The 22,579-nt window shown below is 47.2% G+C and overlaps 1 protein-coding gene across 3 annotated transcripts in view; it reads right to left on the reverse strand.

Moving 5' to 3' along the window:
* Positions 1-4,619: 4,619 nt before the first annotated feature.
* Positions 4,620-22,579, reverse strand: part of LOC142248706 (clustered mitochondria protein homolog) — a 123,132-nt gene continuing 105,172 nt past the window's right edge. For all 3 annotated transcript variants that reach the window (XM_075320068.1, XM_075320067.1, XM_075320066.1), the window contains exons 23-26: positions 21,567-21,660; positions 10,196-10,330; positions 7,932-8,005; positions 4,620-7,824 (exon numbers count right to left, since the gene is read on the reverse strand). In XM_075320068.1, coding sequence (XP_075176183.1) covers positions 7,173-7,824; positions 7,932-8,005; positions 10,196-10,330; positions 21,567-21,660 — 955 coding nt within the window. In that variant the 3' untranslated portion in view covers positions 4,620-7,172. The remainder of the gene's footprint in view (positions 7,825-7,931; positions 8,006-10,195; positions 10,331-21,566; positions 21,661-22,579) is intronic.

Here is a 22,579-nt window from a genome sequence, read left to right on the forward strand (position 1 = left end):
CGGACGCGAGTCTGTCAGGGTGGGGAGCAGTCTTTCTCCACCACAGGGCTCAGGGTACGTGGACTCAGCAAGAGTCCTCGCTTCAGATCAATGTTCTGAAGATCAGGGCAGTGTATCTTGCCCTAAAAAGTGTTCCAGCAGTGGCTGGAAGGCAAGCAGATCCGAATTCAGTCGGACAACTCCACAGTGGTGGCATACATCAACCACCAAGGCGGCACACGCAGCCGGCAAGCCTTCCAGGAAGTCCGGCGGATTTTGATGTGGGTGGAAGCCACGGCCTCCACCATCTCCGCAGTTCACATCCCGGGCGTCGAAAACTGGGAAGCAGACTTTCTCAGTCGCCAGGGCATGGACGCAGGGGAATGGTCTCTTCACCCGGGCGTGTTTCAGGAGATCTGTTGCCGCTGAGGGAGGCCGGACGTCGACCTAATGGCGTCCCGGCACAACAACAAGGTCACGGCATTCATGGCACGCTCTCACGATCACAGAGCTATGGCGGCAGACGCCTTAGTTCGGAATTGGTCGCAGTTTCAACTCCCTTATGTGTTTCCTCCGCTGGCACTGTTGCCCAGAGTGTTACGCACGATCAGGGCCGACTGTCGCCGCGCCATCCTCGTCACTCCAGACTGGCCGAGGAGGTCGTGGTACCCGGATCTGTGGCATCTCACGGTAGGCCAAACGTGGGCACTACCAGTCCGACCAGACTTGCTGTCTCAAGGGCCGTTTTTCCATTTGAATTCTGCGGCCCTCAACCTGACACTGTGGCCATTGAGTCCTAGATCTAGCGTCTTCAGGATTATCTCAAGAGGTCATTGCCACTATGAGACAGGCCAGGAAACCAACGTCCGCCAAGATCTACCACAGGACGTGGAAAAATTTTCCTGTCGTGGTGCTCTGCTCGGGGTTTTTCTCCCTGGCCTTTTGCCTTGCCCATTTTTCTGTCCTTCCTTCAATCTGGACTGGAAAAGGGTTTGTCGCTCGGCTCCCTTAAGGGACAAGTCTCAGTGCTCTCTGTGTTTTTTCCAGTAGCGCCTAGCCAGACTTCCACAGGTACGCACGTTCCTGCAGGGGGTTGTCACATCGTTCATCCTTACAAGCGGCCGTTAGAACCCTGGGATCTGAACGGGGTGCTGATGGTTCTTCAGAAACCACCATTCGATCCAATAAGGGATATTTCTTTCTCACGCCTTTCGCAGAAAGTGATTTTCCTAGTAGCAGTCACTTCACTTCAGAGAGTGTCTGAGCTAGCAATGTTGTCGTGCAAAGCCCCTTTCCTGGTGTTCACCAGGACAAGGTGGTTCTGCGTCCAGTTCTGGAATTTCTCCCAAGGGTGGTACCCCCCTTTCATCTCAATCAGGATATCTCCTTACCCTCTTTTTGTCATCATCCAGTTCACCAATGTGAAAAGGATTTGCACTGGTTAGATCTGGTGAGAGCACTCAGGCTCTACATTTCTCGTACGGCGCCCCTGCGCCGCTCGGATGCACTCTTTGTCCTTGTCGCTGGCCAGCGTAAAGGGTCACAGGCTTCCAAATCAACCCTGGCCCGGTGGATCAAGGAACCAATTCTCGAAGCTTACCGGGCTGCCGGTTCCCTCAGGGCTCTAGGCCCATTCTACCAGAGCCGGGGGCGCGTCCTGGGCTTTGAGGCACCAGGCTACGGGTCAGCAGGTGTGTCAGGCGGCTACCTGGTCGAGCCTGCACACTTTCACGAAACACTATCAGGTGCATACCTATGCTTCGGCGGATGCCAGCCTAGGTAGATGAGTCCTTCAGGCGGCGGTTGCCCACCTGTAGGAAGAGGCCGTTTTACGGCTCTATTACGAGGTATTATTTTACCCACCCAGGGATTGCTTTTGGACATCCCAATTGTCTGGGTCTCCCAATAGAGCGACAAAGAAGAAGGGAATTTTGTTTACTTACCGTAAATTCCTTTTCTTCTAGCTCTAATTGGGAGACCCAGCACCCGCCCCTGTTTTTTTGTGTACACATGTTGTTCATGTTGTTTGGTTTCAGTTCTCCGATATTCCTTCGGATTGAATCTACTTTACACCAGTTTATAATCTTTTCCTCCTTCTTGCTTTTGCACCAAAACTGAGGAGCCCGTGGGAGCACGGGGGGTGTATAGGCAGAAGGGGAGGGGCTTAACACTTTTAAGTGTAATACTTTGTGCGGCCTCCGGAGGCATAGCCTATACACCCAATTGTCAATTGTCTGGGTCTCCCAATTAGAGCTAGAAGAAAAGGAATTTACGGTAAGTAAACAAAATTCCCTTCTTCTGTGCCCCGTCATCGCCCGTGAAGAAGCTTTTCCAGAAGTGGGGCCTTGTTTACCGCACAATGATGTACTAGATATACAAGAATGACAACATGGGAGATCCTTCCATACATACCTGCGTCCATGAGACTTCAGATCAGAGTTTGTCTGGAAAAGCAATATGTGGGTGCCTGTTACATACACTCCTAAACATTGTATTTGCAGGAAAAGTCATGGAATCATGGAAATCACACGGTGGATCCATTTTCAAAACCTATTGTGCTACAATCAGCACCATGTGTATCCTGACCGTGCTACCATGGCCTGTAGTGTCCTCAGACTTGTCTCCTATTGAGCACATCTGAGATGTCATTGGTCGGCAATTGCAATCATTCCTCAGACAACCGTTAATGACCTCAATGATAGCAGGGCAGGCATGTAAGTGTGGAGATCTCTGTGCTTGCTGCTCCTACGTGATGTTGAGTAAATTGAGATTTTTTTTAATATTTTTTTTTAACATTTTTTCATCATTTGCATTTTATTTACACATCTATTGATCTGAGATTTCCACGACGTTTTGACTTCTCTTACTTGGTGTTGCAATTTCAATGTTGAGTTGATGCAACGTTTTTAGTATATAATGTACATTATTACATTGTCAGGAACCACTTATTGTTTACTGTGTCCATATCACTTTGATATGTGAGATTTGATAATGGCATTTACAAACTAAGAACAGAAATAAAATGTTAATATTTTTTCATCTTGATTTTTTTTTAATACTTTTAAACTGTAACTACATGGCTCTGACAACATTGGTTGTTTCAGTATAGAGAAGAATTTTTAATCCTATTTCTTCCTGTCCTGGAGAAGTGGCTGAGGCTTCTGCTAATCCCTCTTCTACTCGTAAATCCATTTGACTAAACCTCTCTGTTGCCTATATAGTCTCATCACTGGTGTATTGAGTATGTCAGCACTCATATCAGTCCATTTCTCTGCTTGATATTAGCAGCTCACTTTGTGTGGGCCAGGCCAGCTCTTCTGACATGTCTGGTTTACTAAATACTTACATTTTTCATGAAATAACAATTCTGGAATCATGTCATGGCAATGATAAAGGTTTAGCCGAAACGCGTCTTGCCGTGTGCTTTACAGCAGTAATTTTCTCATCTCTGCCTGTAATTGTATTATGCTGCTATGGATAAAGATTTTTAATCTACGTTTGAAATAAAGAATTTTTTATTCATTACAAACCTGCTCGCTAGATTTATCTTTCCTTTCTATAACTCAGTGGTCAATTAAAGTGAAGGTGCCATAAAAAAAAATGTTTTCAATAACTGAAAAAATGTAAAGTATTAATGTTTTGTTTAAATATTTGTTTTAATTGAGCAAAATATAAAAAAATAATTTTAAAAGTTTGATATTTTCCACTCTTAAACACTAGGGGGAGCAGCTGCTGAAAACCTAGTGTACAACTAACCTGGATTACAACTGCAGTAAAAGTTGGCAGAATTTGCTCGTGTGTGTGAGGTCACACCTCCCCTTCCCAATCTGTGTGTTTCCAAAAGGATAAGGGAGGATGACATTTAGGATTACAGTGCAGAACCATTTTGTTGGTGACTGCAAAGTGATCCTGAACTGTGGAAAGTGTCACCAAGGACTGCATAGCGCTCTACTGTATAATGTGCCTGACTTTATACTTCGTGCCATATACTTTGCCACCATAATACTATACCCCATATACTGTACCACCATATTACTATGAACCATATTGCTGGGCCTCCATATACTATGCCCCATATTACTGTGCTCCCATATACTATGCACCATATTACTATGCCCCATAGTGCTGCATACAGTACACAGCTCTGCTATATCAGTGTGCAGTGATATAGCAGAGCTCCGTCAGAGTGCTCATTGCACAGCAGCGTGATTTGTTTTGAACACAGCGGCGAGCGGCGATCTGAAGCCAGGCATTGTACTATATATGTGATCCCAGGTACTCACCCCACCTCCGCTCCCAGCATCTCTTCCTGTGAGCCCGGTATCTTGGCAGCTCCTTCTGTTTCCGCGCTGAGTACAGTGACAGGAGGAGCTGTCGACTATTATCTCTTATGCACAGGGACTGCCATATTTCAGGTGAGTAACTGTTGTTACACACTGCAAATCCAAGATGGCAGCCCCCAATGTTTTCAGTAAAAATAGAATTAAATAAATACTAAATAAGCAATGAAGTTAATCTTCTAATAAAAATAATTGAATCCATAATCAGTAATTAGTAATACAAAAACTAGAATTGCGGCACCTTCCCTTTAATAGTATCAATTCATATTTGCTAATACAATGAATAAAATACACATTTGGTGAGACTGCCAGGTTTATTATAGATGCATAGTAATGTCTTTCGACAGCAAAAAAAATATTGTTTTATTAGAAAAGAAGTAAAAACAACAATAGAAAACAATAAAGAACACAATTGTTGCATAGTAAAATGTATGTCTCACATCAGTTGAACCTCCTTATTCTTGAAAAGATGGTGCCATAAGGCGACTGACTGAGATCCCCGCATGTAAACATTCATTATCACTGCTGAAAAGTGAAAAGCCAAAGGCTCTTGTAATATTACGGTACGGGTGAATAAGCAAGGAGGGGGGTTTATCTATAAAACATTCACACGATTTACCAAACCAATAACAAAATATTAATATTGTGTTGCAGTTGTGAATCGGACTTCTTCCTTTTCCTATTTTCCCTTTAGCTATGTCTTGCTTGAACAGTTAATAAAGGTAGTAAAATTTCCCTATGTAGTATACAAATTTCCATAATGCCTTTGTGGGGAAAAAAAGGCATCATGGAAATTTCTTAAACTGTAATTGTAAGATTTACTGACAATGGACCTTATTGCATCCAGATTACAATAAGAAATATTACATGGGTACAAATAATAGATTTTACAGCTGGCAGTAAAGTACTCCACTCAATCGTATTCCCTTTTCTATAAGGTACCATGTAAACATTGTGATTGATGTCATCATGTAATGGCGAAGGTTTAACCATTTTACATTTTTCAGACAAAACTACCTAAAATCTTACGTCAAATCTATTCACAAATAGCATAATTAAAGGGATCCTGTCATCAGTTTTTAGCTACCCCATATGAGAATGGCATGATGTAGGGGTAGAGACCCTGATTACAGCACAGTTACTTCTTGGATAAAGTCACTTTTATCTGCTGCAGTTCTTTAAATGCTGAGCTGTGTAACCATGCTCACACCACTGATTGGCAGCTTTTTGTGTACACTGTGCATAGGTAGAGGTTGCTAATCAGTGGTGGGGACGGAGTTAAACACAGCTCATGAATATGGAGGACTACATGGCAACAGGTTTACTAGTCCTCTTAGTGATAAAATCACTGTTTCAAGAGTGTCCACACTACAGCAAACATCCTAGTAAGTTACACATCACTGGACACCGGATCTCTGTCTCTACATTATGGTGCTTTCAGATTAGGTGGCAAGGACCAGATGACAGATTCCCTTTAGGGTATAGTTTCATACAGTCACTTTATGAACTTGAGCAGTAGTGGCTACTAACTCCAGGTAATAGATTCCAGAATGCAGGAAGCTCTGTTATTGAGACCACCTCTCTAATTCCCAGCTATAACATATTTGTGTGTCTAAACGGTATCAAAATGAAACAGAAAAACTAGTACAGCTCACTGATATGTATAAAATCATATGTACATATTTGGATACACCGGCTGGTCCTATTGTCTTAGGATATGACATTTACTCAGACTTTAAAGGGAATCTGTCAGCAGCTTTTTTCTATGTAAGCAAAGGACAGCATGATGTAGGGGTTAAAAAAGAAAAAGCAACTGTGCTTCGCTTATCAGTGTGTGTGCAATTGTTTACTTAAACTAAATGCTTTATTACACTGTGATTAACATTACAGGTCTAGAAACTCATGTGCACTGCAGTCCAACATGTTCTATGCCATGATTGACACCTCACTGTCAATGCACAATCTCTATTGAGAGCCTGGTGTGGGCGGGTACAGCTTCCCGGGCTCAGCTACATGCTTAAAACTCAATTCTTTGCGTAAGAACGGCTGCACCTAGTATCTACGTGATACATCGTTGGATTGTTAGTTGAGAAAGCAAAAACCTGCTGACAGATTCCCTTTAACCCACATTGCTTCTCTTGATGTGACCATAATGTTAGTAAGAGTTAGAACACTTAGATTGTTATTGTCATTAGTAACAATTATTAATGTCCTCTAATAATACATGATAATCCTTAGACTTAGCCTTCCCTCCCATAAATACAGCGAATAGTAAGGCACTAGGTATAAACATTTACAGGGCGGGTGTCTTGTCTGTGTTTTGCTGCAGTATTACTTTCCTGACCTTAATAAGGTTCATTGATGTATCTGGGATGGGTTTTGGTTTTACATAAAAAAAAATTGTAAAAAATTATAAAATATCAAGGAACAAGTAAATGGATTGCAACATCTGAGGACCCCTGAGTCATGTGCACATATAATCTGAACTATCGGTACACATTTACAAAGGTGTTTCGTCATTCCAATATTGTGAATAGAAAACCTCTATATAAAATCTGACCATTATTGAGATTTTAAAAACCATGTTAAAAGTATGTAACATTACAAGAATATAAGTCAGGGTCCAATATCATGGTAATTCTCACCACAGAAATCCTGAGTGTTTTTGAAAAAGAAGCAGCGGTAATGATTTTTCTTGCTAACCTAAAAGTAATTTGCCTTTTGAGCACTGGAAGAATTTTTAATACAGCGTTTGTTGGTCTAGACCAAAAGGTCTGACGTCACTTTGTCATTCACGCCCTTTTCTTCTGTCTCGGCCAAATGCTTCTTTACATCCCTGGGTCCGTCATTTTGTCACTCAGCTTTATTTTCTTTTTCGCTGGCCGTATTATTCACCTGTATAGCAACAATTTGTTCTTTCGCCCCATCTTTGGTATCACCATTTTTATCTTGACCCAGTATGTCTTCACTTTCATTTTTTGTTTCCTTACACTCCTCGGTCTGACCATCATCTCCATGTTGGCTCTCTCCACCATCTTTGTTTTGATCTTTAGCTTCATCTTTCTTCTCAGGGACATCTTTGATTTGGTTTTCAGCTCCATCTGCTTTTACAGTAGCCTCTTTGGGTTGGTCTTCAGGTTTATCATGTTCTGCAGTGGCATCTTTGGGTTGGTCTTGAGCTTGATTATGTTCTGCAGTGTCACCTTCAGCTTTGTCATGTTCTGCAGTGTCACCTTCAGCTTGGCCTTCAGCTTTATCATCTTCTGCAGCGGCATTTTTGGGTTGATCTTCGGCTTTACCTTGTTCTGCAGTGGGATCTTTGGCTTGGTCTTCAGCTCCTGCTTTTTGCTGGTCATTTTCAGTCTGGTCTTTGATCACATCCTGTACATTCTCAGTGCTTAATTTTTGATCTTCAGATACATTTATTTCATCTGATTGCTCTTCACCGCTGTCTGTGGAATTTTGTTTCCGTGTTGGGCTTTCTTTACCATTTTGTTCACTAATGCTGCAAAGTTAAGTGAAACAAGTTGAGAAAAATTCCAGTGCATCATTCTGGATGTATAATAAAAAAAAAAAATCACCCCCCCCCCCATAAAAAAAAGGTTGTCTTACCCAACATTGATCCGTAAAATGCCATTTAGGAGATTTAGCTGCTGTAATAGCATGTCAATACCTGGAGGAACAGTCTGTGAATATAAAATAGGATACAAACCAGTGAAAAGAAAACAATACTGGTAGGGTAAAAATAAAAAGAATGTAATGTCACTTTCAGAATTTGGACACTTGTGTGACATTACATTTTACACCATTTGGTTTTTACAAGCTCTTTACCTGCACATGAACTTCAGAATGAGTCAACTGAGAATCCGTAAGTAAGGCCTGTTTCACACATCAATGAAAAACACAGACGTTTTTCACTGACATGTTAAAAAAAGCATGTCCCTCCATGTTCTGTGATTCATGGGGCACACGTGGGTTGTCCATGTGCAATCCGTGAGATGTGATCCGTCATCCATGATTGCACATGGACGTATATACGCACCTGTCCCCTCTCCTGCTGTCCGTGGTGCTGAACTCTTCGGCTCTGCTGTGTTTCCGCCCCCCGCTGCAGCTGCTTCCGGGTCGCAGTGTTGTGCATAACTGAATATGCATGACCATAATGAGCTGGCTCAGAAGTAGCAGCCAACAGAGGCCGGAAACAGCGTCGCTGGAGAAGGTGAGTTATAAAATACTTTTCATTTTCAATGTCTGTGTTTTTCCTGGTACGTGTTTCACGGATCACACCATAGTGTGGTCCGTGGGACATCAGTGATACCAGAAAAAAACGGACATGTCTCCGTGTGGAGCACACGGACACGCATGCACGCCGCACGGAGACACAGTCAGTGAAAAATCACTGATGTGTGAGCTAACCCATTGATTTTAATGGGTCTGCGTATGTCCGGGATTCTGGTACGTATAAAAACTAGCACACACGTACCAGAATCACTGACCTATGAAGGGGGCCTAAAGGCTACTTTACACGCTGCAAATCGCTGCCCGTGCCACACAACATCGCGCAGACCCGTCACACATACCTGCCCGGCGACGTCGCTGTGACCGGCGAACCGCTTCCTTTCTAAGGGGGCGGTCCGTGCGGTGTCACAGCGACGTCACTGAGCGGCCGCCCAATAGAAGCGGAGGGGCGGAGATGAGTGGCCGGAACATCCCGCCCACCTTCTTCCTTCCTCATAGCGGCCGGGACGCAGGTAAGGAGAGGTTCCTCATTCCTACGGCGTCACACATAGCGATGTGTGGTGCCACAGGAGCGACGAACTACATCGTTACTGCTGCAGTAACGATAATCGAGAATGGACCCCCATGTCACCGATGAGCGATTTTGCACGTTTTTGCAACGATGCAAAATCGCTCATCGGTGTCACACGCAGCAACATCGCTAATGCGGCCGGATGTGCGTCACAAATTCCGTGACCTCAACGACTCCGCATTAGCGATGTCGCAGCGTGTAAAGCCCCCTTTAGAGCGTTCTGATGGGGAGTTTGTAAAGATTTTGTGTTTTTGTTTTAGTCTGATGTCTTCTCGTCTGATTTGTTACCTCCTCAAAGTTGAGCTCAATTTTGTTGTGGTCCATGGTAATACATCAGCACCCAGGAGGTCAGAAAAAGACAAAGAAGAGTTAAATAAAATCCCCATCATTAAGAGGTCTCTGTTGGATTCTTAGTTAACACATTATTCAGGTAACAATGTGAGGGAGAACAAGAAAAGCATGAAGAAAACAAACAGGGCAACATTTTTACTGAAACCCAGTTGTAAACATTAATTTTAGTCCAAAATACATGCATTTAAAGGGAACCTGTGAGGTTTCACATGCGGTCCAATCTGTAGACAGCATGGTAGAGAGAAGGAGAAGCTAAGTGATACATAGGTTTGTTGGAATTGTATTTTATCCATTGAAATCCCTGATGTTTTTACACGTGACTCCTAGTGGTGATTGCATGTAGATATAGCTCTCACAATCATACAGGGAAGACTGTCAATCACTGAATAGGACCGCCCACTGGACTCATATGTACACAAATACCAGGGATTTTAGTAAAAAAAATTAAAGGTTTAATTAAATATTTTCCACAACATATGTAGATCAATCTGATCAGCGGTTCTATAACATCTGCCTGCAGATCAGATACCATTTTTAACATCATCGGATCCCTTTCAATGTGACGGTGAAAGGACAAATGATTTTTATGGTTAGCACTCGACAAGAACATGATCCAGAATTTTGGTGGCATATAAAATGTTTTTATAAACCCACTCCCATCACTATATTTACAAATAAAGGTTGAAAAAGTCTACATTTCTAATTCTCGTAGGCTTACCTGGACATGAGGTAAGGAAGAAATAGATCCATTTTTATAGATCTCATTCATGGTCCGCTGCAAGTTGACGGCTTGTTGTGTAACATGCTTCAGGAAGGCAGAACTCTCTCTAGTGCGTTCATGGCAATCGCCAAGCTAGAAATGATGGCAGAAGAAAAACAGAATTTATTTCTTCATTTCCATATTGACTAGTACTGATTCTATAGCAACAATGACTAAAGGGCCATTTAGACGCTGCGACATCGCTAACGATATATAGTCGGGGTCACGGTGTTTGTGACGCACATCCGGCGTCATTAGCGACATCGCAGCATGTAACACCTATGAGTGACCTTAAACGATCGCAAAAGAGGCAAAAATCGTTGGTCTGTGACACCGTTCATTTACCAAAAATCGTTGTCTGGTCAGTAGCGAGGTTTTGTTGTTCCTGCAGTGTCACACATCGCTATGTGTGACACCGCAGGAGGGACGAAAATCTCCTTACCTGCGTCCACCGGCAATGAGGAAGGAGGGAGGTGGGCGGGATGTCCCAGCCGCTCATCTCCGCCCCTCCTCTTCTATTGGACGTCCGTTTTGTGACTTCGTTGTGACGCCGAACGCACCTCCTCCTTGAAGGAGGGATTGTTTGGCATCAACAGCGACGTCGCAGAACAGGTATGTGCGTGTGACACTGCCGTAGCGATAATGTTCGCTACGGCAGCGATCACCACATATCGCACAAACAACGGGGGCGGGTGCTATCGCTCGCGACATCGCTAGCGATGTCGCAGCGTGTAAAGCACCCTTTAGGCTACATTCACACATCAGTATGGGTGTTACCATTCGACCAATTTTTTTTCTCTTGTATCACCAAGTTGCTTCCATTTTTTTCCTCTTGTGTTTTATTTTAAAGGGTACGCTCACACAAGTGTATGAATCGGACAAGTGCAGTGCGAGAAAATCTCGCATTGCACTCGGACCAATGTTATTCAATCAGGGAGAGCAGATGGTCAGCTTTTTTCTCGTCCAGATTCTGGATGAGAGAAAAGTAGCAACATGCTGCGATTGTCAGCGTGAGCCGCGCCATCCGCACCCATACAAGTCTATGGGTGCGAGACAAACACCGGACTGCACTTGGATGACATTTGAGTGCAGTGCAATAATCGCATCAGCTGGCAATGGAGGAGATGGGGAGATGAACCCCTACCTCTCCTCCGCAGCTGAACGTTTGGGTCACAGTCACATAACACTCGGCTTATGCTGGCAACACAGGGGCAGCCAAGGGTCATTAGCATATCGCATCGGATGCCGTACCATTGTGTGAATCCAGCCTTACTGAAAAGATGTGATCGCCTCTACAAGCAATAAAAAAAAAACCCTTGGAAGCTTTTTCACTAAGCAACAGATCCGTCAGACACGGGTACAAAACGCTTACGACTCAGAAGACTGATGTGCATCTGTGTCTCATGGATCCTCATGGACTTGAATTGCTTAATCTGATCTGTAAATTGGATCAGAATAGTTACGAGTACTGAGCACCCGAGCATGGTAGTGCTCGCTTATCACTAGTTACAAGTACTGAGCACCAGAGTATGGTAGTGCTTCATGTAGTACCCTGGGGGCAGGGGTCGTCAGGCACGGGGAATCTCGTACCTGTGTTACTCGTCACCGGGCTGGTGTGATGATCTGGGATGTCGCAATGGCCTGCCCGGCTTCGTGCCCCGAGGTGTACACCAATAAGGAGGGAAGATGATAGGGGTAGTAGTAGGATGAATGTAGTTACGCCAACCGGTAGTACGCGGCTAGAGATTAGCCGCTGCTGCTGTCGCTGTCCTCTGGGGGCGAATGGTAGTAGCAGCCGAGATGGTGTCGCTTTCCACAGCTGGAGCGGGCCACTGGGAGGTTGATGAGGGGAGTAGTGATAGCAAGGGTCTTTGGCGCTGAGGAGTGGGGCGATGGTAATAAGAGTCCGAGTCGGTTGCTGCGGTTCCAGGTGTCTTTACTCACAGTTCGTGTTACTCGCCCAGGTAGTACTGGTCACCCGCTGTGATGGGCCCCGTCAAACCCATATTCCTTCAAAGGTCAGTCCAGTGTGGTGCTCGGTGAGTCTCTTCCTCCTAGCGCCGTGTGTGTTAGATCCCCGTGGCTTAAAGCTACTAGGGGACCCCAGTCCATCTTGAGTAATACCTCTTGTCCCTAATTGCAGGTACTGCGGCTCTGCAATGGGGCCTGGTGCTGTCCAAGGCCTCGTATTCTGTTTGGCACTGTGCTTTCGGGCTCTGTGTGGCCAGGGAAGCTTGAAACCTCCCGTCCCGGCAGATTCTGGAAAACCAACTTGGAGAATGATCTTCCCTAGGGTCCTGCACCCTGCGTGTGGCGCCGGTTCCGAGGGAACAATGAAGCTCTCCTCTCGGCAACTGCTTGAACTCCTGTGTCCCACCAGAGCACCGGTGAGGCACGTCTGCTCCTTTCCTCCTGCTGGAGAACTCCCTAACTGTTGTGTTGGCTCCTAACTTCCCCCAAGTGGCTGCTTCTCCCCCAGGTCCCTGTCACTAGTGGGTGGTGCCCCCCATGTTTGAAGGCAACCATAAGACCCTACCCTAGCCCGGTCCTCATTGGGGAGGGCAACCTGGTTGTGTATTTGAATGTGTAAGTGGTGAAAACGGTACTGACCTCCTCCGGATCCGGGTGAAGCACTACACCTTAAATCAGGTGCAGTACTCTGTGGCGACTGGAGCCTCAGGGGTGCCACACTCACTCTTCACTAGTTACGAGTACTGAGCACCGGAGCAGTGTAGTGATCAATAATTACTAGTTACGAGTACCGAGCACCCGAGCATGGTAGTGCTCACTCATCTGCTTCAGTGGTGACTAGTGACATCACTGAGCTTAGCAGATTGTGCCATCAACATCAGCAGATCTAATATTAGGTATTTCTTTGTCGCTCCATTGGGAGACCCAGACAATTGGGTGTATAGCTTCTGCCTCCGGAGGCCACACAAAGTATTACACTTAAAAGTGTAAACCCCTCCCCTCTGCCTATACACCCCCCCGTGCATCACGGGCTCCTCAGTTTTTATGCTTTGTGTTGAAGGAGGCACACATGCACGCAAGCTCCACAATTTAGTCAGCAGCAGCTGCTGACTATATCGGATGGAAGAAAAGAGGGCCCATAACAGGGCCCCCGGCATTCTCCCTTCTCACCCCACTCTGGTCGGCGGTGCTGTAAGGTTGAGGTACCCATTGCGGGTACAAAGGCTGGAGCCACATGCTGTTTTCCTTCCCCATCCCTTAGGGGCTCTGGGTGAAGTGGGATCCTAACCGGTCACCATGCATGGGACCGTGCTCCCTCTGCAGCCCCTGGGGGAATCTGCTGGACAGGAGACCGGGTATCGTCAGGGACAGGCCCTGCTCCTCTGAGGTACTCTGTGTCCCCTTGGGGACGGCGCATAGAGCGCCTGTGTAACGGACGCTGCAGCACCTGCCGGGTGTTTTGCGTCGCCGGGACTACCGCGCTGACCGCGCTTGTTTGCCGGCCGCGCTAATAAATTTAGTCCCCGGCTTTTGCGGCCTAGTACCGCAAACTCCCGCCCCCGGGCCTGCCAGTCAGGGGTGAGGGCGGGACGCTAGACTGCATGTCAGCGGTGAGGGCTGGAGCATACTGAGGTATCCTCCTCCCCCCTCACTGAGCACTGCGGGGCACCAGATTCCCGCACTTTCTGAGGCACGCCCACGGCTCCCTCCTCCTCTCAGAACGCCGGCAGCCATTGCTATCAGCACTTCTGCAGGTGGAGAACTTCAGGACCGAGCTCCACTGCTCTGGGAGGCCCAGGCAGGGAATCTGGTGGACACACAACCGCTGAGGGCGGTCGGTAAGCCGCACCTGTTACTAGGTGCTGGCCCCCCTGGGTGCCGAAGTGTATATTTATATGCTTATATTGTATACATTTACTCTGTACGGCCGCACTATTTGCTTTTGGCTATATACCCTCACTGATTGCTCTAAGAGGAGACAACAGCATGTCGTCCGCAAAAAGCAAGGGTGCCAAGGCACAGGCTTATTTTGCATCCTGTACCTCATGTGCGGCTATGCTACCTGCAGGTTCCACCTACCCTCATTGTGTGCAATGCTCGGCCCCTGTGACACTCACTCAGCTGGAGCCTCAGCCACTGGTGGGACCCTCGGCCCCGGTGGAACCACCTGCTGCCACTGTCCAGGTGACAGGGACAGAGTTTGCAGTATTCGCTGACAAACTTTCTGAGTCTATGGATAGATGGTCTGCTAAGATACTAGAAGCTTTGCAGTCCAGACCGGTAACACAGGCCCCGGGCACTGTTGAATCATTGCCCCCAGGCCCCACTCGGTTGGAGCAGCAAAGTGCTCCTGGGGCGACTCATAGGTCCCACGGTGAGGACTCAGACACGGACCGCAGTCCCAGACCGACTAAGCGGGCTCGCTGGGAGCTTCCCTCGACTTCATCACACTGCTCAGGGTCTCAGCATGAGGGCTCTCTGGAGGATGAAGCGGAGGTGGCAGATCAGGGCTCTGATCCTGACGCCACTCTCAACCTTGATACACCGAGAAAAAGCTGTGGAAAAACAAGCGCATAGGGTCTTACCCCAATATGTGAGGGGTGGGGGTGGGGGAGTGAAACTACTCACCAGATGTAGTTGTGAGAAGCCACAACTACTGTAATCGCATGTATCACACAATCCAAGGCTGCAGCCACCAAAACGGTAGATAACAGAGAGCACAAGAGAGTGGTGTTTTAATGCCGCGCCAATAGATCACTTCAGATGATGTTCAGACCAGTGTTACTTTATTGTTTTCCAGGTCAACGCGTTTCTGGGGCATCTGCCCCCTTCATCAGGACCACCAAAGAAACAGATAACATCCAATCTCTTTTTTTTTTTTTTTTTTTTTTTTTTTTTCCTTTTTTTTTTTCAGACCAGTGTTACTTTATTGTTTTCCAGGTCAACGCGTTTCTGGGGCATCTGCCCCCTTCATCAGGACCACCAAAGAAACAGATAACATCCAATCTGTCTAGTACAGACAATGTATACAATATATAGACACATTGACATCACAGGCACATCCCCTAAAGAAAAAAACGAGCGGGAAGGACTGCCACGTTGCATGGAATGACGTCAAACAACCACTTAACATAAAAAAAAAAAAAAAAAAAAACCAACACAACAAATAAAAATAAAAATAAAGATTCATCCATATTTGACATGTATTAACATATATTTCCTTATACAGGGATACACATTATTTTCCGTATTGTGTAAAAGAGAAATAAATATATATATATGTGCACAATAAAAGACAAATAAAGAAAAGTGTGTAAAACCATTCATCTGCAATATGTGAAATAATACGTGTACACCCATGAATATTAAACTTGTCTTATACGCCGGACAAGTCAGCGATTTCACAAGGGAGGGATGAGAACCCTCGATTTAGATTGGATGTTATCTGTTTCTTTGGTGGTCCTGATGAAGGGGGCAGATGCCCCAGAAACGCGTTGACCTGGAAAACAATAAAGTAACACTGGTCTGAACATCATCTGAAGTGATCTATTGGCGCGGCATTAAAACACCACTCTCTTGTGCTCTCTGTTATCAACCTTGATACACCGGAAGGGGACGCCATAGTAAACGACCTTATAGCGTCCATCAATCAGGTGTTAGAACTTTCTCCTCCAACTCCTCCGATTGAGGAGTCAGCTTCTCAGCAGGAGAAATTCCAATTTAGGTTTCCCAAACGTACACGGAGTGCGTTTCTTGATCACTCCAACTTCAGAGATACAGTCCAGAAACACCGAGCTTTTCCGGATAAGCGCTTTACTAAGCGCCTTAATGACACACGTTATCCCTTCCCCCCTGACGTAGTCAAGGGTTGGGCTCAGTGTCCCAAGGTGGATCCTCCAGTCTCCAGACTGGCGGCTAGATCCATAGTTGCAGTGGCAGATGGTTCATCACTCAAGGATGCCACTGACAGGCAGATAGAGCTCCTGATGAAATCCATCTATGAAGCTATAGGCGCGTCTTTTGCTCCGGCATTCGCAGCCGTATGGGCACTCCAAGCTATCTCAGCTTGTCAGTCTGAGATTAATGCAGTCACACGTGCCTCTACTCCGCAGGTTGTGTCTTTAACCTCTCAGGCGTCGGCTTTTGCGTCCTACGCCATGAATGCTGTCCTGGACTCTGCGAGCCGTACGGCGGTAGCATCCGCCAATTCAGTGGCAGTCCGCAGGGCCATGTGGCTACGTGAATGGAAGGCAGACTCTGCTTCCAAAAAGTTCTTAACCGGTTTGCCATTTTCTGGCGACCGCCTGTTTGGCGAGCAATTGGATGAAATCATTAAACAATCCAAGGGAAAGGACTCGTCCTTACCCCAGTCCAAACCAAACAGACCTCAACAACGGAAGGTACAATCGAGGTTTCGGTCCTTTCGGCCCTCAGCCAGGTCTCAATTCTCCTCGTCCAACAGGCCACAGAAGGGGCAGAGGAGCTCTGATTCATGGCGGTCTAAGTCACGTCCTAAAAAGACCGCCGGAGGAACCGCTCCCAAAGCGGCCTCCTCATGACTTTCGGCCTCCCCAAACCGCATCCTCTGTCGGTGGCAGGCTCTCCCGCTTTTGCGGCGCCTGGTTGCCACATGTCCAAGACCGATGGGTGAGAGACATTCTGTCTCACGGTTACAGGATAGAGTTCAGCTCTCGTCCTCCGACTCGTTTCTTCAGAACATCTCCGCCCCCCGAGCGAGCCGATGCGCTTCTTCAGGCGGTGAACACTCTGAAGGCAGAAGGAGTGGTGATCCCTGTTCCCCTTCAGCAATGGGGTCACGGTTTTTACTCCAACTTGTTTGTGGTGCCAAAAAAGGACGGATCTTTCCGTCCCGTTCTGGACCTCAAACTGCTCAACAGACACGTGAAAACCAGGCGGTTCCGGATGGAATCTCTCCGCTCCGTCATCGCCTCGATGTCCCAAGGAGACTTCCTAGCATCAATCGACATCAGGGATGCTTATCTCCACGTGCCGATTGCACCAGAGCATCAGCGCTTCCTGCGTTTCGCCATCGGGGACGAACACCTTCAGTTCGTGGCACTGCCTTTCGGCCTGGCGACAGCCCCACGGGTCTTCACCAAGGTCATGGCAACAGTGGTAGCAGTCCTACACTCTCAGGGACACTCGGTGATCCCTTACTTAGACGATCTTTTTGTCAAGGCCCCCTCTCGGGTGGCATGCCAACACAGCCTGAACATTGCTCTGGAGACTCTCCAGAGATTCGGGTGGATCATCAATTTCCCAAAGTCAAAATTGACACCGACCCAATCGCTGACATATCTCGGCATGGAGTTTCATACTCTCTCAGCGATAGTGAAACTTCCGCTGGACAAACAGCGTTCACTACAGACAGGGGTGCAATCTCTCCTTCGAGCCCAGTCGCACCCCTTGAGGCGCCTCATGCACTTCCTAGGGAAGATGGTGGCAGCAATGGAGGCAGTTCCATTTGCGCAGTTTCATCTGCGTCCACTTCAATGGGACATTCTCCGCAAATGGGACAGGAAGTCGACGTCCCTCGACAGGAACGTCTCCCTTTCTCGGGCAGCCAAGGCCTCCCTTCAGTGGTGGCTTCTTCCCACTTCTTTGTCGAAGGGGAAATCCTTCCTGCCCCCATCCTGGGCTGTGGTCACGACGGACGCGAGTCTGTCAGGGTGGGGAGCGGTCTTCCTCCACCACAGGGCTCAGGGTACCTGGACTCAGCCAGAGTCCTCCCTTCAGATCAATGTTCTGGAGATAAGGGCAGTGTATCTAGCCCTAAAGGCGTTCCAGCCGTGGCTGGAAGGCAGGCAGATCCGAATTCAGTCGGACAACGCCACGGCGGTGGCATACATCAACCACCAAGGCGGCACACGCAGTCGGCAAGCCTTCCAGGAAGTTCGGCGGATTCTGCTGTGGGTGGAAGCCACAGCCTCCGCCATCTCCGCAGTTCACATTCCGGGCGTAGAAAACTGGGAAGCAGACTTTCTCAGTCGCCAGGGCATGGACGCAGGGGAATGGTCTCTTCACCCGGACGTGTTTCAAGAGATCTGTTGCCGCTGGGGGAAGCCGGACGTCGACCTAATGGCGTCCCGGCACAACAACAAGGTACCGGCATTCATGGCACGGTCTCAAGATCACAGAGCTCTGGCGGCAGACGCATTAGTTCAGGATTGGTCGCAGTTTCGACTGCCTTATGTATTTCCTCCTCTGGCACTGCTGCCCAGAGTGTTACGCAAGATCAGGTCCGACTGCCGCCGCGCCATCCTCATCGCCCCAGACTGGCCGAGGAGGTCGTGGTACCCGGATCTGTGGCATCTCACGGTGGGCCAACCGTGGGCACTACCAGACCGACCAGACTTGCTGTCTCAAGGGCCATTTTTCCATCTGAATTCTGCGGCCCTCAACCTGACTGTGTGGCCATTGAGTCCTGGATCCTAGCGTCTTCAGGGTTATCTCAAGAGGTCATTGCCACTATGAGACAGGCCAGGAAACCAACGTCCGCCAAGATCTACCACAGGACGTGGAGGATCTTCTTATCCTGGTGCTCTGATCAGGGTTTTACTCCCTGGCCATTTGCCTTGCCCACTTTTCTGTCCTTCCTTCAATCCGGAATGGAAAAGGGTTTGTCTCTCGGCTCTCTTAAGGGACAAGTCTCGGCGCTCTCTGTGTTTTTTCAAAAGCGTCTAGCCAGGCTTCCACAGGTACGCACGTTCCTGCAGGGGGTTTGCCACATAGTCCCTCCTTACAAGCGTCCGCTAGAACCCTGGGATTTGAACAGGGTGCTAACGGCTCTTCAGAAACCACCTTTCGAGCCAATGAGGGATATTTCTCTTTCACGCCTTTCGCAGAAGGTGGTCTTCCTAGTGGCAGTCACATCACTTCGGAGAGTGTCTGAGCTAGCTGCACTGTCATGCAAAGCCCCCTTCCTGGTGTTTCACCAGGACAAGGCGGTTCTGCGTCCGGTTCCGGAATTTCTCCCTAAGGTGGTATCCCCTTTTCATCTCAATCAGGATATCTCCTTACCTTCCTTTTGCCCTCATCCAGTTCACCAATGTGAAAAGGATTTGCACTTGTTAGATCTTGTGAGAGCACTCAGACTGTACATTTCTCGTACGGCGCCCCTGCGCCGCTCGGATGCGCTCTTTGTCCTTGTCGCTGGCCAGCGTAAAGGGTCGCAGGCTTCCAAGTCAACCTTGGCTCGGTGGATCAAGGAACCAATTCTTGAAGCCTACCGTTCTTCTGGGCTTCCGGTTCCTTCAGGGCTGAAAGCCCATTCTACCAGAGCCGTGGGGGCGTCCTGGGCATTGCGGCACCAGGCTACGGCTCAGCAGGTGTGTCAGGCGGCTACCTGGTCGAGTCTGCACACTTTCACGAAACACTATCAGGTGCATACCTACGCTTCGGCAGATGCCAGCCTAGGTAGGCGAGTCCTTCAGGCGGCAGTTGCCCACCTGTAGGAAGGGGCCGTTTTACGGCTCTTTTACCGAGGTATTCTTTTACCCACCCAGGGACTGCTTTTGGACGTCCCAATTGTCTGGGTCTCCCAATGGAGCGACAAAGAAGAAGGGAATTTTGTTTACTTACCGTAAATTCCTTTTCTTCTAGCTCCTATTGGGAGACCCAGCACCCGCCCCTGTTCCCTTCGGGCTGTTCTTTTGTGTACACATGTTGTTCATGTTGAATTGTTCTTGGTTCATGGTTTTCAGTTCTCCGAACATCCTTCGGATTGAATTTACCTTAGACCAATTTATAAGTTTCCTCCTTCCTGCTTTTGCACCAAAACTGAGGAGCCCGTGATGCACGGGGGGGTGTATAGGCAGAGGGGAGGGGTTTACACTTTTTAAAGTGTAATACTTTGTGTGGCCTCCGGAGGCAGAAGCTATACACCCAATTGTCTGGGTCTCCCAATAGGAGCTAGAAGAAAAGGAATTTACGGTAAGTAAACAAAATTCCCTTCTTTAGGAGCTTATCTTATCTCTGGTCACTCAAGGCTGCTTTACACGTTACAATGTATCGTGTGATCGCATTTGCGATCGTACCCGCCCCCATTGTTTGTGCGGCACGGGCAATTTGTTGCCCGTGTCGCACAATGCTGTAACCCTCCGTCATACGTACTTACCTCCCGAACGACCTCGCTGTGGGCGGCGAACATCCACTTCCTGAAGGGGGAGGGACGTTCGGCGGCACAGCGACGTCACACAGCGGCCGGCCAATAGAAGCGGAGGGGTGGAGATGAACAGGATGTAAACATCCCGCCCACCTCCTTCCATCTATTTTCCAGCGGGACGCAGGTAAGCTGCAGTTCATTGTTCCCGGGGTGTCACACGGAGCAATGTGTGCTGCCTCGGGAACGATGAACAACAGGATGTTCGATTTTTAGAAAATGAGCGACGTGTCAGTGCTGAACGAAAAGGTGAGTTTTTCCGCTCGTTCATAGCTGTCACACGCTACAATATCACTAACTATGCCGGATGTGCGTCACGACGTGACCCTGCCGACATCTCATTAGATATATCGTAGCGTGTAAAGCCCGCTTTAGAACTTCTAGAAGACTTAGGTCAATAGTTCTACTAGGTGAGTCACTGTAGATTGTAGATTGCAATATTGCCCATGTTGTACATATGGAGAGCAGTATTTATATAGAACTAGCTGTAGTACCTGGGCGTTGCCCGGGATAGTAACTATCTCTCTGTCTCTCTCCCAGTCGCTGTCTGTCTGTCTCTTTCCTTGTCTGTCTGTGTCTGTCTCTGTCTGTCTGTTTCTAACTCTCTGTCTGTATTTGTATCAGTCTATCTGTCTCCATCTCTGTGTCTGTCTCCCTCTATGTGTGTGTCTGTCTCTTTCCTCATCTGTCTGTGTCTGTCTCTTTGCCCGTCTGCCTCTTTGCCCGTCTGCCTCTTTGCCCGTCTGCCTCTTTGCCCGTCTGCCTCTTTCTAGGGCTGTCTTTGCCCGGGCTGTCTCCCCACTGACATCATATTACCTCACACATAAGCTTCTTATACTAACTGTTTATTTTGTTCCTATAGCAACCACTGACAGTTGCTATTAATAACCTATAGCTCCCACCTCCATTCAGTTTAATGGAGGCATGTTTTTGTTAGAGTAACTGTAAAGCGCAAGGTTACATTTTCCCGTCAAAACATAGTCTATGACGTTCCCTGAGTCACGAGGCGTCTGTGCAAAATTTCGTGATTGTAAATGCGACGGTGCGGATTCCTTTAGCGGACATACACACATACATACACTCATACATACACTCAGCTTTAAATATTAGCTAATGAATTAGCCTGGCTACATGACAAAAACACCGAGACAAGTAAAAGATGCTCAGAAAACTCACCAAAGCTTTGTAGATAGTGAATGTTTCTTTCTCATGCTGCATTGCTGATCTGAATTCTACTTTGCTTGTATAACTAAGAGCAATCAAATGATGACTGCAAAAATAAACAAACATTTGGTTACAGGAAGGAATGGATGAAGACTATACTGTACATTTTGTTGCACATAGATTAAAGGGAACCTGACAGCAATGCACGGGCAGCATAAATCAGACATTTGCTTCATGATTTCAGCCACATACAGTCAGGGCCAGAAATATTTGGACAGTGACACAAGTTTTGTTATTTTAGCTGTTTACAAAAACATGTTCAGAAATACAATTATATATATAATATGGGCTGAAAGTGCACACTCCCAGCTGCAATATGAGAGTTTTCACATCCAAATCGGAGAAAGGGTTTAGAAATCATAGCTCTGTAATGCATAGCCTCCTTTTTTCAAGGGACCAAAAGTAATTGGACAAGGGACTTTAAGGGCTGCAATTAACTCTGAAGGCGTCTCCCTCGTTAACCTGTAATCAATGAAGTAGTTAAAAGGTCTGGGGTTGATTACAGGTGTGTGGTTTTGCATTTGGAAGCTGTTGCTGTGACCTGACAACATGCGGTCTAAGGAACTCTCAATTGAGGTGAAGCAGAACATCCTGAAGCTGAAAAAAAAGAAAAAAATCCATCAGAGAGATAGCAGACATGCTTGGAGTAGCAAAATCAACAGTCGGGTACATTCTGAGAAAAAAGGAATTGACTGGTGAACTTGGGAACTCAAAAAGGCCTGGGCGTCCACGGATGACAACAGTGGTGGATGATCGCCGCATACTTTCTTTGGTGAAGAAGAACCCGTTCACAACATCAACTGAAGTCCAGAACACTCTCAGTGAAGTAGGTGTATCTGTCTCTAAGTCAACAGTAAAGAGAAGACTCCATGAAAGTAAATACAAAGGGTTCACATCTAGATGCAAACCAATCATCAATTGCAAAAATAGACAGGCCAAAGTTAAAACACCTCATGAAGCCAGCT

This window comes from Anomaloglossus baeobatrachus, chromosome 1 (assembly GCF_048569485.1).
Source record: "Anomaloglossus baeobatrachus isolate aAnoBae1 chromosome 1, aAnoBae1.hap1, whole genome shotgun sequence".
NCBI lineage: Eukaryota > Metazoa > Chordata > Amphibia > Anura > Aromobatidae > Anomaloglossus > Anomaloglossus baeobatrachus.